Source organism: Hylobates moloch, unplaced genomic scaffold (genome assembly GCF_009828535.3).
Source record: "Hylobates moloch isolate HMO894 unplaced genomic scaffold, HMol_V3 SCAFFOLD_2, whole genome shotgun sequence".
Taxonomy (NCBI): Eukaryota; Metazoa; Chordata; class Mammalia; order Primates; family Hylobatidae; genus Hylobates; species Hylobates moloch.
Genome location: NW_026652277.1, coordinates 80,277,344 through 80,294,844, shown reverse-complemented (window position 1 = coordinate 80,294,844; position 17,501 = coordinate 80,277,344). Strand labels below are relative to the sequence as shown.

At 36.9% G+C, this 17,501-nt stretch overlaps 1 protein-coding gene across 14 annotated transcripts in view; it reads right to left on the bottom strand.

The window, feature by feature from the left end:
* The window catches only part of SNAP91 (synaptosome associated protein 91), a 159,440-nt gene that overhangs the window by 140,911 nt on the left and 1,028 nt on the right, over positions 1-17,501 (bottom strand). For 13 of the 14 annotated variants that reach the window (XM_032152208.2, XM_032152267.2, XM_032152218.2 and 10 more), the window contains exon 2: positions 16,887-17,046. In XM_032152208.2, the coding sequence (XP_032008099.1) occupies positions 16,887-17,016 (130 nt within the window). In that variant the 5' untranslated portion in view covers positions 17,017-17,046. Of the gene's footprint in view, positions 1-16,886; positions 17,047-17,444; positions 17,462-17,501 lie in introns of those variants that run through there. The other variant, XM_058434836.1, reaches the window with a different exon arrangement.

Sequence of the window (17,501 nt, the reverse complement as noted above, 5' to 3'; positions counted from 1 at the left end):
AAAATTACTTAAACTACACTATAACACCATTTTAGATAAGATATGCAAAATTTGATATACATAATCAATCACATTATGATGTAGAAATTGCTAATATTCAATTTCTTATGCATTTCAAGTCTAATGCTCTGCTACTGATGAAGTTTAACTCAAAAATGGTACCTCTAAGTCAAGGTAGACTTTTGTCCTTTTCACACTCTTAAACAGAGCCTGGCTAATTGTAGCAATTCTAGGAAATACACAACAACACATATGAAATGTTTAAAAATAAGATAGCTCTTAATGATGACCTACTTAAGATTTTGACAAGCTCTATGAATTATAACCTCCCTAAAATTATATTGTATCTGGTAAATTAGCTTATTAAATGTTATAAATTCTTAACCACAATTACATAGCTTACTGTTAGCTATAAGGACTAAACTCTTAAATGTAAAATTTTAAATGATTAAATAATCCACTAACAATTTTTCAAAACATCTTCAATCCAAACAATGAATATCGGTAACCTTATTTACTAACTAAATTCTGTTATATGGTTCTACTCAGTCTTCTCTACCTTTTCATTAGTACTAAAATGGTCAAAGTCCAAATATATTTCACTATTAGTATATACAATGTATATCGAGATTCACCACAACTACTGATTGTCATTTTCTAATTAACATCCCTACTAGATCAACTCTTTTTCTAAATATTTTACAAATTGTTCCTCAATGGCAATTTATTAGTGCTCAATGCAAATATATTTAGTGTCTCCCTGCTGGCATTTACATCTTCAGCTCCAACCTAAGAATAGTATACGATGCTGACCATGAAGAACCCAGGCCCAATAATAAAGTCACTCCGTATATGTTTTTCTTTATTGCTTTCCATGTATCTGAAACACTTCAATGGACAACCACCATTATTTTCTTAAAGAAGCAATAATCTTCTTTAACAAAAACCTAAATATTTGAAAAGTGTAAAGTAACATCTAAAAAATGCTAAGTCTAAACCTATCAAGTCTCAACAATCTATACTAATAAACGAAAGCCATAACAGACACTCCAAAGTCATTTGTATTTGATTTTAGGAGACGATTTTAATAAAGTGTAAGTTATATTTTGGTAATTACAACATTTATCAACAAATAATGAAACAGTACAGTGAAGGCATAATTGCCCCATTCTTTTCTCTTATCTTCCAAGAATAAACTATCATCTCTCAAGTAGATGTCAGAGACAAGCCCAGAGCAGCTGAGGCTGAGCTCTTTGTGCATATCTATTCTGCTTACAGTACCTGAAAGATACCTAGGAAAAGAACTATTAGATTCTGAAAGGCTCTTTCCTCTAATAACAATAATTTATAGAGTAATTAAAGATTGAAGTTTGTTGTTGCTGTTACTGCCATTTTTAACAAATGTACTCGCCTGTAATCCTAGGACTTTGGGAGGCCAAGGTGGGTAGATCACTTGAGGTCAAGAATTCAAGACCAGCCTGGCCAACATGGCGAAACCCCATCTCTACTAAAAATACAAAAATTAGCTGGGCGTGGTAGAGCACACCTGTAATCCCAGGTACTCAGGAGGGTGAGGCAGAAGAATCCCTTGAACCTGGGAGGCAGAGGTTACAGTGAGCTGAGATCTCACCATTGCACTCCAGCCTGGGCAGGACGGTGAGACTCTGTCTCAAAAAAAAAAAAAAAAATTACCCATTTAAATGTTACCATAACCCCATGATGCCTTACAAAAGAGGAGATTGAGGTCTAAAGAAATTAAATTAATGTAGCTAAGATCACAGGCAGAAAGCAGCAGAGCCTGGAATTACACTAGGCACTCTGATCACAAATCAGTGCCCTTTCTGCTGTACCTTCCACCACCCCCAAGGTCCTTAATTAACAAGCATGTTAAAATAAATGCTTCAGTAGCAAATCATCAAAAGACATAACTGATGAGGGGTGAGACTGGCTCAAGGACAGTCATTTGAACCCACCCCCTTCCACTTTTTTCCCTATTAGCTAGAGACGGGCCTTCACAGAGCTTTACCCATCTAGTTAATTAGCTATCTTTGGATCTACCCCACTTTTCCTTCCTAAAACAATCATACGTTCATGTGGTGTGTTTTTGTTTTTGTTTTTGAGACAGGGTCTCACTATGTTGTCTATGCTGGGTCTTAAACTACTAGGCTCTCTGTAGCTGGGATTACAAATGTGTACCACCACACTGGGCCTGATGTTTTAACTGTTTTTGTTTTTGCTTTTGATTATTGCTACTTGTGACACTAGAGACAGCGAACAAACAAAAATCACTATGAAAAAGAAAAAAGCATAAGTCTTGCAGTTAGGACTACTGAAGAAATCCTGACTCCTCCCCTCATTAGGCGTGGGACCTTGGATAAATTCCTTAACCTCCTTGGGCATTGTTTTCCTCCTCTGTAAACTGGGAATAAGAGTATTTAACTAATGGGCTTTGCGAAGATGAAGTCAATCAATCACATACATGGGCCAGGAACAGTAAGTGCTCCAAACATCGGCCTTTCCTTCACTCTAAAGAGCGCCTTTATTTTTTCTTCACTTGAATCTTGTAGTGGAGAGACTGCTAATGTATCATACATCAAACAATTGAATAAAAAATTATTTTAAATTGAAAAAGAAACTATAATCATGTAGGTACCTAAGTAGCAACTCAAAGAAAATTTCTTGGGTACTAATATGCTTTGCATTAGATATATTTTAAGGCAATTGATTAATATCAGACTCGATGCTGGAAGAAAGTTTAAATGTTAAATGCAAAATTCAAAATGTCTTTTCCCTGTCTCACAATAGCTATAACTGTCTCCACTAATGCAAAATGTAAAATCAAGAACAACTACCTTTTGCTATCAAGCAGAGAGAGGAAGAACTTCTCCCTAGGGCGTAACAATACAAATCACTGAATTACTAGCTTATAAAGACAGGGCCACTGGCAGATAAATCCCAGCTTGGAACCATCCATGCTGAATGCCATTTCTGGGTCTTTGTAAACCTAGTGAGCAGCTTGCTTTAGTATCCAGCATGGATAAATTGCCTAGACTAGGGATAGCAAGCCTATTTCATCTTAAGTGTCAACAGTGATTGACAGTGACAATCTAAAGCACTGTATATGGATGCACTTTGAGGCAAAATCAAAGCTTTGCAGAAAAGAGTGCCAGGATTAATCCGCAGTGTCTACCAAGAATGGAGGAATATGCAGTGAGTCCACTGACATAAAAGAAGTATTTTTAAGTTACAGATGAAAAAACTATAATCGAATTTTCTTTTCCATGGGCATGACAGAATGAATGCTGTGTATTCACATCCCACTTCCTTCTGGTCCTGGACTCACAACTAGGCTTCATCTCCAGCGTTTCCTGCATTTGGATAAGGCCATTAATAGATTTCTTGCCAATGGAATACAGGTAGAAATGATATTTAGGCCTGGACCTACATCTTCTCTTACAATACTCCCCTTTTTGTCTGTCTCCCTCTGTAAGCCAGATGCATAGATGACAGTGGAGGACTCTGAAGCTCTAGATGATAGAATTTCTAGAAAGGAGGAGCCATCCATGGCAGACTATGATACGAGCAAAAAATTAAACTTGTAGCATGCCACTAGCTCTTGATATTCCCAACAATGTAGTTCTGGTTGAGACTGACAATCATAATATCATGCCACATACATGGGTCAACCACGACCTGTGCTAAGCAAATCAGAATTCTTCCCTGTGATTTTGGAAAACTCTCTCTCTAGGAAGAGAACCCATTTCTCTCAGTGAGGCTATGATAATGTGAACCTGGGAGCTTTAGTTCAGAATCATTGAAAAAGTCTTCAAGAATGGAAGAGGTACTTCACTACTAATGTGTGAAACAGAAACAAGAGAAATAGGAGGTAGAGGGAGAATCCTGAACAAGCACTACAGAGGTCAAACTTCACCCCTGCCTCTTCCTCATATTGGTTACAAGGACCAAAATGCTTCTCTTTTTGCCAAAACTATTTTGATCTATAGTCCTGTAACCTGCCAACACAACAGTCAAGACTAATACGGGTATGAATTAGAAAACAAAAGTCTTTCAACTGACAGACAACATTTTGACATATATTCTTCCAAAATTATGGGCGTACACATACTTTAAAAAAATGAAAACTGTGGGGCCGGGTGCAATGGCTCATGCCTGTAATCCCAATACTTTGGGAGGCCGAGGTGGGCGGATCACTTGAGGCCAGGAGTTTGAGACCAGCGTGACCAACATGGTGAAACCCCATCTCTACTAAAAATAAAATAAAAAAATTAGCTGGGTGTGTTGGCATGAGCCTCTAATCCTACCTACTAGGGAGGCTGAGACAGGAGAATCACCTGAACCCAGGAGGCAGAGGTTGCAATGAACTGAGATTGAGCCACTGCACTCCAGCCTGGGTGACAGAGTAAGGCTCCATCTCAAAAAAAAAAAAAAAAAAAAGAGAGAGAGAGAAAAGAAAAAGAAAAACAAAGAAAGAAATTTGTGATTTATGGATTTATGATCACATCTCATAAATTTTCCTTTCCACGTCAAATATACTTTAACAAGCTCATTTTTCAAGGTTGGCCAGTATCTTATTGTTTGAATACATTATCATTTTAAAAAAAGCATTTGGGTATATTCAATTTTGCATTCCCCTATATACATTGATGCAACAAATTTTGGGGAAACGAAACATTTTTCCAATTATTTACCTGATATAAAGCTGTAGAATTCAACTTGCTGGTCAAAGGATATTCAAGGGTTTTGATTAATATTGCCAACCCACCCTCCCAAATATTTATACCCATTTACACTCACAGCAATTGAGTGCTCGATTCATACTATTTTTCCACCTGAGAAAGTAGTGCTGAGCTGAACTGAAAAAACACTTGTTTCTTAATTCACAGCACTATCCTAAGAAATGATTAGTATAATCTACAATAGGGGCCAAAGTCAAATTTCTATTCCATTAAGATATATATAGAATAGACCACTGGCACAGTTATGTCACCAAGGAACACAGTCCTTCACAAAATGCAATAAAATATAACTAAAAATTAAGCAACTCCTTTGGAACAATAATGAGAATTATTGTGGGGGGGTTGGGAAAGAACCACAAAGGAGTGAGGAGATGCATATGTTAAACAGTTGGTCACAGCCCACTCATTAGCACAGTCTCCAATCAGCCTCCTATGGAAACTTCCACGGGTACACTCACGCTCACTCCAGGGTAGCCAAAACCAGAATGTTACATGTTAAAATACATAATGAAGAGGCCAGAAAAACATGAACACACTGCAACCTAGATGTTTTAGGGAGAAAAAAACAACAAAACTACATGAAGCCATTGTCTAACTGAATTATTTAGCTAGAAGTTGGAACAGCTGTAAGCTCTACACTTTGACACTAACCAGGTTGGTAGTGATATTACAGCGAAATCCACTGGTTTAGATGTAACAATCAGAACTAGGTGAATAAGGCAATTACATATTAGGGCACCTATTCAAGATAGGTAGATAAGAATTATTCAGTATTAACACATACAGAAAGTGTAATTTTGCCATTTTGGGACTCAGCTTACTCATCTATAAAATTGAAAAGGCTGATCGACTTCTAAGATTCTCCTGAGCCTAAAAAGCCCTGCAGATCTCAGGCCATCTACAACCTTGCTGTTATTTCTTAACGTTCTCTGTCTTCCTAAATTCATTCGTCCAGCAACCTTCAACTTTTTCAAACTCCTAAAATGTGACTTGTTCTCTGTAAGCCTCTTCCTAGATAGCATTCTGCAGCAGTTCTTGTTCACACCTCACCTACTTTAAGTCCCCTTCATTCTTCAAGTCTGGGCTTAAACATCTCTTCCTCTGCAAAGTGCCTCCACTGTAGTCTTCGCCTTCCTTATTAAAACTGAATTATTTTTGAATCACCTGTAATTATTTCTTTAATTTTCTGTCTCCCCTACTAAGTCGCAAGCTCTCTGATGCCAAAGGCCATGCTTATCTTGTTCACCATGGTATCCCTGTTTCCTGGAACAATTTCTGGCATTTGGAAATTATCCAAATATTTGTTAAATGAATAAATAATGGGATTGTGCTAAGTAAGCTAGTGAAAGACTCAGTACTGAAAGTAATTTCTAATTTTTCCAAGTAGGTCATTAAAAATAAAATTAAATATGTTGTTATTTATTGCTTTTTTTACAAAGGAAAAAGAACCCTAAGTTTTAGGTTAATCTTGCCCCCTTTCCTTAATTGCTTGTTGAAAGCCCCCAAGTTGTTAATGGAAATTTTATCACGTTAATGAATAGTATCACCAAGTACTTAGTGAATACTATCATTTCAGTGAATATTGAAAGTGTGTAGTCACTTTCGAAATTGTTTTTCTTTTGTAATTATCTTAACCAGGTATAATATATGTAGTTATGAATTATAAAATGAATACTGAAAAACAATGCCGCCCAACTGTATCCAACTCTAAAGAAAATAGCTGCACACACACACACACACACACACACACACAAATGCCGGCAAAGGATTTTCTCTAATACTAATACTTAACCAACTAATATCTAATAGTTAATGGTAGGTACTGAGAGAAGTCCACATATGCTTTAAATCCACAACCCAAAAATTATGGATATAATTGTTTAAAATCTAACTTTTTTTCAAATTTACCAATTTGCTCATTGTTCTAACTTTTAATATCAATTTTCTGATTTTCCCCAGATTAAATCATTGTCACATCACGGCCATGCAAGTGTTGAGAGGATGTCAGGAAATACACATTAATTATATACATTAAGTAATTTAATGTCTATTTGTATTCCTCCAATATTACACTTCTATGCTTTTATAGTTTTTTGAGAGAAAGAAATGAGTTTAACTCCTTGCTCTTCTGAAGTTTATTGGGTAAAAGTAAAATTTTTAAGTAGAAAGTTTATGAGAAAACAAAGGTATAAAATTAGGGAAATATGAAGCATAATAAAAACATTCAATAAATATTTACCAAAACCTGCTATCATGCTATGTTTGGTGTGAGGAATAAGTCTCAAAGAAACTACAGACTAGAGGAAGAAAACAACCACTGAAGAGAATCCCACTATAGCTCTGGGAAGGATATGAAAGAAATACATGCACAGGGGGCGATGTAGGCACAGAAAAGAATGCCTAAAACTCGAGTTTTAGAAATTAGATTTTAAAAATATATTAAAACTTAAAAACAGCACATGCAACGGCCCAAAAGTAATGCAGAATATAGTGAATCGAATGTTTCAAAGTAGTTCAGCAATGAACTGTGGGGTATGTGTGTGTGTAGGCAAAAACAAAGATAAGAAAATAGGCTGGTTCCACATCTAGCATACAGGTGGACTATCAAGGGAAAAACACCTGATAACCTGGATAAATATTACAGGCATCCTTCCACTCATTTGGCTGAACTCACAAGAAAAGAAAAGCAATCTCCAAGGCCAAAAAATAAAAACAAAAAAATTGCAGAAAACCACATGGTAAAGTAATACTGAAGAGGAGGCTGCCCTGAAGTCATGTGTTAATCTAAGTGGCTTAGAATCTTAGATTCTAGCAGCCCTGTGGGGAACAGGGAACAAGGCCTTTGAGACTAAGCAAGGTAACTAGTTTGAACTAAGACCACTATATAAAGCTAGGATCCTCAAAGGGTTACTCCCTTAGTAAAACCAAGAGAAAAACAAAAACAAAAAAGAATACCTCTCAGTAAAAGGAGACAAGGCAAAATGTGTTCTGCTCTTCCTAGGCTCTGGGTAGATAAGGGAAAAAATATCTGGGTCATTTGTAACCATAGCTTTCCCCCTGATGAACTTTGTTATTCAAATTTATACAACAGATCCACACTCCAATATCTAAGACCCTTAGGGCGATATATGTTTCAGAGTTCATGAGTTTGCAGATTCTACAAAGGTATTATGGTACAGACATCATATATTAAGTAACACCTCACTATAATCTGAACAGCATACCATAATATGACAATATTTTTATAGCTTAACATATGACTCTTCATGATACGCAGTATATAAAGACTATATATGGTCAACTTTTCCTACCAAATGATTTACAAAAATAATTTTGGTTTTTTGAGCATTTTGAATTTTCAAATTACGGATAAGGATTATGGATCTGGACCTGCACTGGATGGGAAGCTCCAAGAGCAGAATTCAACTTCAGGTGCTCTCAGAATGGCAGCACCTGTGGGACCTCTCTGAAGCAAAATCTTTCTAGGTGACCCCAGGCTCCCTAGGATTCCCACAAATGAAGTACTAGCCAACATGACCTCAGAGTCTAAAATTACAAAACACATGAGGAATCATGATTGAACATCAGGCAAAAACAACAGAAACAGAACTTCATGTGATAGATCTATGAAATATAGAATATAAAATTAGTTTTGTTTAAAATGGTAAAGAAATAAAAGAGGAACTCAAACATGTTAGCAAGAAACATACATTATCCAGAAAATGGGAAAATTTGAAAAAATTCAAAAACAAAACATAAAAATAAAAAAATATAAATATAAAAAAACTAAGAATGCATAAAAGCAGACAAGACACAGCTAAACAGAGAATTAACGAACTGGAAGGTATCTGAAAAACAAATCATGCTCAACAGAAAAGAAAGCATTAGAAAATACAAAAGGTATATTTAGATTTATATGGATGTAATAAAGTCTAACATATTTCTAATCATGTTTGAAGGACATAAAAAGAAAGAGAATGAGAATAAGCAATAATCAATGATAACTGAAAAGTTGAGAATTTTCCAGACTTGATGCGAGACATACATTCTCAGATTTAAAAAACCCAACAAATTCCAAATAGAATAAACAAAAAACAATGCCACATCTAGACACACATCCACTACAGAAGGACAAGACAAACAGAAGATTTGAATGCAGCCCCCGTCAAACAAAGGAATTACCTAAAGGCAGGTAGACAGATAAATTTTCCTAAGAGCAATAATAGAAGCCAAATGACTGAAATATTATCAAAGTGAAAATAACTGTCATTCTAGAATCTTATATACAGATACATCGTCTCCAAAATATAGTTCAAGAAAAGGATATAGTTCAAGAAAATCTTATATATGATGAAGGAATGGTGAGCAAAGAAGTCAGTTACAAGGTAGGCATATCTAAGTAAACACTGCCTTCATCAAATAATAATGTACAGCTTTACGTGTTAAAACTACAGTGGAACTAAAAACACTGAATAATAATAGCACGTAAGACAGAAGTAGGTGATTGAAGTTAAAAGTTCCTAAATTTCTTGGGAAGAAAAAAGAGATATTGATCAACTTCAGACTTTACATATGCATATTAAAATTTTAAGACTAATCACTAAAAGAACAGAAATAGTATATATACCTTCCAAACTACAGAAAGAGAAAGTTGGAATTAAAGGAAAAACTGATACAATTACAAGGAGGGGGCAAAAACAAGCATGGAGAAGAAGGGCCAAACCCCTGGCAATATATGTGGAATTGTTATAGTGGTGGTAGTAGCAATAATAGTAGTAGTAATGTTTATTATTAGTAGTGGTATTAATAACTGATTGTTATTGCATATTTGTGTGTCAAGTTCTGGGCTGGGTATTTTACATGTATTATCTTATGTATGACTCATTAAAAGTGAAGTAGGTAGTATAATTAATCTTCATTTTACAGATGAGGCTTATTACTGATCTAAATCAAGCAGAAGACAACTAAAGAAAGAGATTTCAGATAGTTTTTTGTTTGTTTTGTTTTGTTTTAGACAGGGCCTTGCTCTGTCACTCAGGCTGGAGTACAGTGGCATGATCATGGCTCACTGCAGGCTTGACATCCCCTGCAGCCTTCCAAGTAGCTGGGACCATGGGTACACATGATCGTGCCTATTTTATTTTTTATAGAGATGGGGTTTCCCTATGTTGCCCAGGCTGGTCTCAAACTCCTGGGGTAAACTGATCCTCCTGCCTTCGCCTCCCAAAGTGCTGGTATTACAGGCATGAGCCCCTGCATCCAGCTCAGAGAGTGTTTAAATAATTATCACTCACTGGATTTGCGGGATGAGGGATAACTCTCAAGTTAGTGGCTTGGGCAATTGAGTAGGCAATGCCTGGCATCCAATAGCAATTCTAAGATTTCATGCATGAATTATGTCATTCAAAGACACAGAATATTTAAAGAGGGGTATAGTTGTGTCTGTTTTCTTTGGAATGGTGAGTAAATCACTGTTTCAAGCAACTTGGTTGTGGGAAAAAAGAAAAAGCAAAGAATGACAGGTTGGTTGTTAAAAAGCTATTATCAAGATAATAGAGGCCAAAGAGACATGTGTGTGGTTTGTTTGTTTTAAATGGAGATACGTGAAAATACTTATAAGAGAGACAGAAGATGTTAAAGATAGAGATGACAGAGAGAATAACTCATGTAGAAAGGACAGTTGTAATTTAAAATAAAAAATGCTAAGCCTAGGAGAAAAATCAAATGGTGAGGCCCAAAAGCAAAACTACACCAAGCAGGGAGAGACCTAGCTTCTCTCTCTCCTGAGTAGCCAGGAATGACACATTAAAAATTCTTTTTTTTTTTTTTTGAGACAAAGTCTCACTCTTGTCCCCCAGGCTGGAGTACAATGGCGCAATCTCGGCTCACTGCAACCTCCGCCTCTCAGGTTCAAGCAATTCTCCTGCGTCAGCCTCCCGAGTAGCTGGAATTACAGGTGCCTGCCACCACACCTGGCTAACTTTTTTGTATTTTTAGTAGAGACGGGGTTCATCATGTTGGCCAGGCTGGTCTCGAACTCCTGACCTCAGGTGATCTGACTGCCTTGGCCTCCCAAAGTGCTGGGATTACAGGCGTGAGCCACAGCGCCTGGTGAAAACTCTTGAGAAAATGCTAGATCCTCCTTAAAAATGAATAATGAAGAAGGCTTCTGTACACAAGGAAGAGGAGGATTCTCACACATCTGGGACAAATGAAGAGACAGCAGAAAAACAGCTAGAAAGACTGTGGGCTTCAGGGTACAACTGTCTCTGGTTTGTGCTTTCACCCAATTGTTTCAAGGAAGAGTTGTAATTTCTTACTCACAAGTCATTGTGCAATTGACACAGGGGTGTGCCATTCAACCAATCTTCCCTTGGTGAGAAAGAAAAAAATAGGGTAACTCCCACATTACATAAATGCCTAAGAAAAAACACAGCCAACATTCCCCTTCATAAATAAACAATACCTTTTTCTAAAACGAGAAAACATTATAAAAGAAATGAAACTAAGGATAAATATTTTTAATGGCAAGGAATTTGATTTTTCAAATTATTTAAATGCACTATGATTATGTTTGAAGGTTCTCTTAGTAGATGCTGGCTCAGGAGTTGACTCACTTAAAATACAACTCTGTAAGGAAAGCACCCTCGGCCCCTAGGGAATAGGGTTATATGTCACTTCTGACCTTCTTTATCAAGATAAGCTCCGAAGAACACCCTATCCCAGCATCAGTCAATTGAAGGGAGGAGGCAAGGTATTTAAAGCATATTTATTTATGAAAAGCTAAAAGAGAGGTCCATGGCAACTAAGTGCACAGATTAAATTACAAATAAACCTTTAGCCAGCATTTATTAAACATTACAACTAATGTGGCAATATATCAAGAAATTTAGATTTTAATTTAAAATGCTACAAGCTAATATTGCAATTAGGATATGAATTTGCCTACTATCTATATAATTTTTAATATTTTTCCATGTCAACATTTTAAATCACTAAAACAACTTTTTAAAAATCAAATTGAGTTATCAATTTTATTCTAAGAAAGTATCTGCTAACCACACCGACTGCAAAAAGTGAAAAAAAAATCTAAAGTGACTCAAATATATTTAAAAATTAAACCATTAAAAAAAGATTCTTTTGAAAATGAGAAAGTAAAAAGATCTTGAAAAAAAAATCCGTATTGTTCCACTAGCTGCTATAAATTCTGTTTAATTATTTTTGTGTCATTTTTAAAGCATGCTCCCTCCTATTACCTAAGATTCTTTGTCACTCTGCTTCCCTTGCTCCTGCCAACCCTGATCACATGGTCTCTTCTCTCCCCTCCTAGGACACTGAGCATCTTCGACAATGTCACAGAATTATGCACACTGGGCCCATTACACATATATGGTATGAATTATAATCATATTAAATGCTTTTCAGAAGTGTATCTCCCCCATCTCTTCACCCTTGGGCTGGGTCTTCTGCTAAAATCACGAGGAAGGAACAGATTATGTTCTGGTACAGAAAAGTGAGAGGGTGTGTTTTGTTTGTTTGTTTGTTTTTTTTAAATTAATAGTTAAATGAGAACAAAAATCAAATTAAAATATATTTACAGCAAGTTAGTATACTTCTCAAATTCAAATTTACTCTAGTGTTATCAATCTTTTACACATTGTTCTACTTAATTTTATTCAGTAAACTTTGCTTATTTTTTGGATCTTTCAGCACTTATAGAAAACGCTGCTAAATTATCACAAATATAAATATATGGCGTCTACTGAATTAGTGTGCTAACAGAACTTCTATGAATTAAAATATATTCCATATTTACTAAGCACATTTATGCAAAGCAAACTCTGGTTTAAATTTTCATTTTATTTTTACTCACGAAATTTCTTACTTTTTTGCAGATATTCTATGAATAAAATTAAAGCAGCAGGAATTTGGGCTGATGTGCCCGTATTTGTCTTGAATCAAAACTCAGTCTATATCTCCTACTACCTTTACCAGATAGTCTTATAAGAAACATAATCTTTTTCTTTTTCGTAATTCGGGAGGAACAGAATCATTAGTAAAATTCTAGTATCTCTCAAACATCAGATTCAGAACTTGAAGCACTTGCTTTTCATGTGGGATAAGCTCATTACTAAATAGCTTCAAGTGTTTAATATGGAAAAAATAGGATTACTGAAAACCAAATTGGCTTTTCATAAGGTTTGTTTTGATGTTAATAGTAATGTCTAGGTTTGAATTCTGATCATCATAAATAGGATACTTTAACAATGTAGCATATACAGAAATCATTCATAAGCACTACTAACTGAAATGAATCATATAGCAGGGCTGCAAAACTTTCCAAATTTACCCCTGCAGATTTTACTTTGGACCAACTCTATTTTATTGTTCAACCTTGACACAATACTGGGTAGGTACTGGGTGCCTATTACTACCTGATCTTTTTACTTTATTATTTGACTTGGGCTATCCTTTAGGGCATCACATACAAAATAGAAAAAAACAAACAACACTGAAGTGTCAAACAGTTGTAACTAAGAACGTAAACACTCACTGAGTCCTGGATATTTTATATGCTAGCAAATAGGTACAAAAAGTTACAAGGGAAAGGAGGAGAGGATGTACAGGTGGACCCAGAAAAGTTAATGTCAAACCAATATTGGTTAGGTATTTAATTTTCAGATACAAAGGGCAACATTATTATACTCGAGTATGGAATGAAAGTTTTACATAATCCAAAAGTGCCATAAAATATATAATCCTTACTTAGATTATTAAGTGCTGTCACTGAAAAAAGAAAAAAATCTGGGAATAAATGTTTAGAATTTCTTCATCTCGACCTTTTCACCATATATAATTCTGCCCTCAGATGTTAACAAATCATTTCTTCAAGTGTATAAATCACATATCTTTAAGAATCATTTTATAAGTCACCATGACTAACAACAATAATTTTCTTGGCCTATCAACCTAAAGAGAAAAGAATTTATCATTTAAACCAGTACCTTAATATTAAATACATATTTCATAAGGATTTTGAGCCCAATTAATCCAATACCTTTAAAAAATGACAGGACCATAAATCTGTTTTTATAATCTTCCAATCTAAACTCCAAACTAAAAAGTTATACACAAATCAAACTAGTAATAAATTGAAATTGTTTTTGTTTCAAACCCCCAAACTCTACATTTTGTGCTCTTTTTCTCCCAACCAGTATTTAATATTTTCAAAACTAAAACACCAACTACTTGAGAATGCTTCAATGCCTATAGAGAAACTTAATTATGTGTTTGCATGTTTTAATAACAATTCACTTTTATAACTGGTGTTTACTGAAAACCTATGAATAAATTACTGAGGTAGTTTACTGTTTCTTTAAAGGAACTTCACAAAGAATTCTGAGCAAAGATGTCCTCTTAATAATGCATGTAACATATATATTCAGGTTTTCCATATCATCTTTTCTTAGAATAGTATGTATTAGTAATGTGATACCTGTCTCCAAATTCCATCCAAAAGTTGGTTTTAAGTAGATGTTTTATTTTATGACTTACCAGAAAAGTAAAACATTAAAAAGAAAAACCACTAACCAATACTCCTCAGTGCTTGGTTTTTGGTCATTTTTTTATGCAACAGAATTAAAATGTTTTCATTCAATTTTTTCATGACAGAATTAAAATTTTTTCACGCATATTATAATGACTGCAATTTGATGCTCAATTCCAGAGAAAGCTACTCAAGCAAGGCGGGTGTTTTAGAGATTAGACCATTTAGGTTAATGTGGTTCATTTTCTCTCCTCTCTCAGTAGAGTATATTACTAAACTACAGATGGCAGTTAAGTGCACTGGTTAAAAGCTATGAAAGTTTGGCCAGGGGAAGTGGCGGCTCACTCCTGTAATCCCAGTACTTTGGGAGGCCAAGGTGCGCAGATAACCTGAGGGAAGGAGTTCAAGACCAGCCTGGCCAACATGAAGAAACCCCATCTCTACTAAAAAAATATACAAAAATGAGCCAGGCGTGGTGGTGCATGCCTGTAAGTCCCAGCTACTCAGGAGGCTGAGGCAGGAGAATCACTCAAACCCGGGAGGCTGCAGTGGGCCGACAACATACCACTGCACTCCAGCCTGGATGAGAGCGAGACTCCATCTCACAAAGAGAAAAAAGAAAAAGCCATGAAAGTTAATTATCCTCCCTGAACCCATTAAGTGATGAAAGATTAATAATATAAAGCTCAGTTCGTGCTATATAGTAACTGCTCAATAAATGTTCAGCTCTTATGACCATTCATATTAATAATTCAACACCAGTTCCTATTTCAGCTGCTTTCTTTTATAACATGGAATCTTCCCCCTATTTTCCACATCTTAGAAATCATATTGGAAAACCTCCTACCTTCAAATTTTCAAAAGACTTTTCCACTAAAATACTAATGTGACTAAATATTTAGATCTGGAGAAGTCAGTCTTTATCTGAATGATGTTTTAATGAAATGTTCAAACCTGTGAATGTTCTCTGAAATACAGCAGTATACTGATTTATCATTTTCATTATAGATCAGCATGTAGCAAATTCATAACCTATACTTTTCTTATTATGAGGATTTTCTAGACTGATATATACCTTTAAGACATGAATCATCCTTCCAGAGTTGGGGAAACTGATGGGAAAATGGCTAAATGATTCAGCATGCTGCAGCAAAGTGAGCTGGTCATAAATTTACAATTTCCACTTCTCTTAGGTGCCCTGGCCCTGGTGGCCTCTTTCATCTTGTACTGCATATATAACATATAATGCTGTAATAAATAAATTTAGTTAAACATTCCCTTGGGAAAGGCATAATGGTACCCTCCCCTCAGATGAGCTTCTAGAAACAAAATTATTCAATTCTATGAGACAACAGGTTCACAAGGCTGGACAGCTCTTACAATGTCCAGTAGTAAGCTTCATCAAGCTTCGCTTATGCAGGTAATAGGGCTAGAGTGAATTCTGACACTGGTGCCATTTTCTTAGCTGCACAAAGGAAATAGTAGGGAAAAGACCCAAGACCAAAAAAACCCAGAAGATGGGCAAAGGAAGCCAGCTGAGGAAATGGCTATGGCCATACCTGTGTCTCTCATGCCAACACTCACCTTTATCAAAAACATCACAATAGAACAGAAGATCCTAAGCAGGTCAAGAGAACTAAATAGCAACTGCTGAACATATACTCACATAGCCTGACTTATGAGAAGCCTCACCACCCAAAGCAGGTGAAAGCCTTTTTCTTTTCTAAGTGCCTCTGTTTATCCTTCAGTGACAAAATATTTACTGTTAATTAAGGTATTTCAGAAATACACAGATTCCAGAGTAGAATAAAGCCTTTTCCATCAAATAACCAGTTACAAAAACAATATTAAGAATTAAATGGTTTCATCTAAAATTGCACCATCTCAGATGCTGGGGAAGTACATCCATTTTGTGACCATAGCACAGTCATCTCACCCAGCATTTTCTGAGAATGGGACAAAGTGTGCCAGGATGTGTAAAATGAAATTGCCATAGCTATGAAGTCCAATTTCCTCATTCAGTACTTTGAATTTATTTGGTACGGTAACATAACACACACACACACACACACACACACACACCCATACTCACAAAAACAATCCTCAGGAGCAACACTGAAAAATATTATACTACCTTAGAACTATCTGAAATGTATTTAGGAAAGAACTAGGGTGACAAGTTTGACTTTCCATAAATTCATCTTTTTTTTTGACTGTGCAACCTCTAATTTCCTCTAATTTGGAGAAGGGAGGATGGGTGGAGAAAGAAAAAAAGGTGAAAAACACCCAATTCAGAGTGTACAATCTCTGTGTGTGTGTGTGTGTGTGTGTGTGTATATATGCGTGTGTGTGTGTATTTTTCCTCCTCCACCAAGAGCTTGGAGGTCAATAAGAGGAAAAAAATGGCTCACAAGACAAGGTTTCATGGCTAACCCAAGGGAACACCTTCACAGCTGGAGAATTTCAGCTCAGGGGCAACCTGGATGGGAGTATCAGAGGCCACAGCATTATCGACCAAGCACCACCAGCATCCCAGGCACCTCTGCCGTGCGCATGTCCCTCTTATATAAAGAGATGCTTACAGTCCAGGTGCTTTTTCTTGGGGCCCATCACTTCATGAGTAGTGGCTTTGCAGACCGCTCTCGCTACAGCAGAGCCTGTCACGCTGTACTGAGCGGCGGCGATCCGATCCGTGAGCGTTTGGCCCGACATCTTCTCTGGTCGTGTCTACCGCCTCCTCTTCTGCAGGAAACAAGGGGAAACGGTCCGGCTTTAATCCGCAGACCCTACCCTCCAAGCACCCAGGCCTTGCCTCCTCCAGCCGCGCGGCGGCTCTCTCCTCCTCCATCCCCACCCTGGCACCACCTCTCGGAGCCAGCAACGCGCCAAGCTCCGCTCCTGCGATGCGGTCCAGGGAGTCTTGGCCGTGAGTGGGGCCGTCACGGAACCCCAGCGTGGGCTCCAGTCGCAGCATCGTGACACCGTCCCCATTCTCCCCCGGCCCCTGCATAGGGCCAGACTCGCCCCCTGGGGACCCCCCTGTCAATCAGCACTTTCCCTGCAACCTGACCCGCGGGTGCTGGACTAGCCACGACGTGCGTCGGGGTTATTCCCTGGGCGCCGCACCCACCGGTGCCCACCTCCCACCTCCGCAGACTTTCCTCCTAGCAGCCCGCAGGTTTCGGGGAATGCATCGG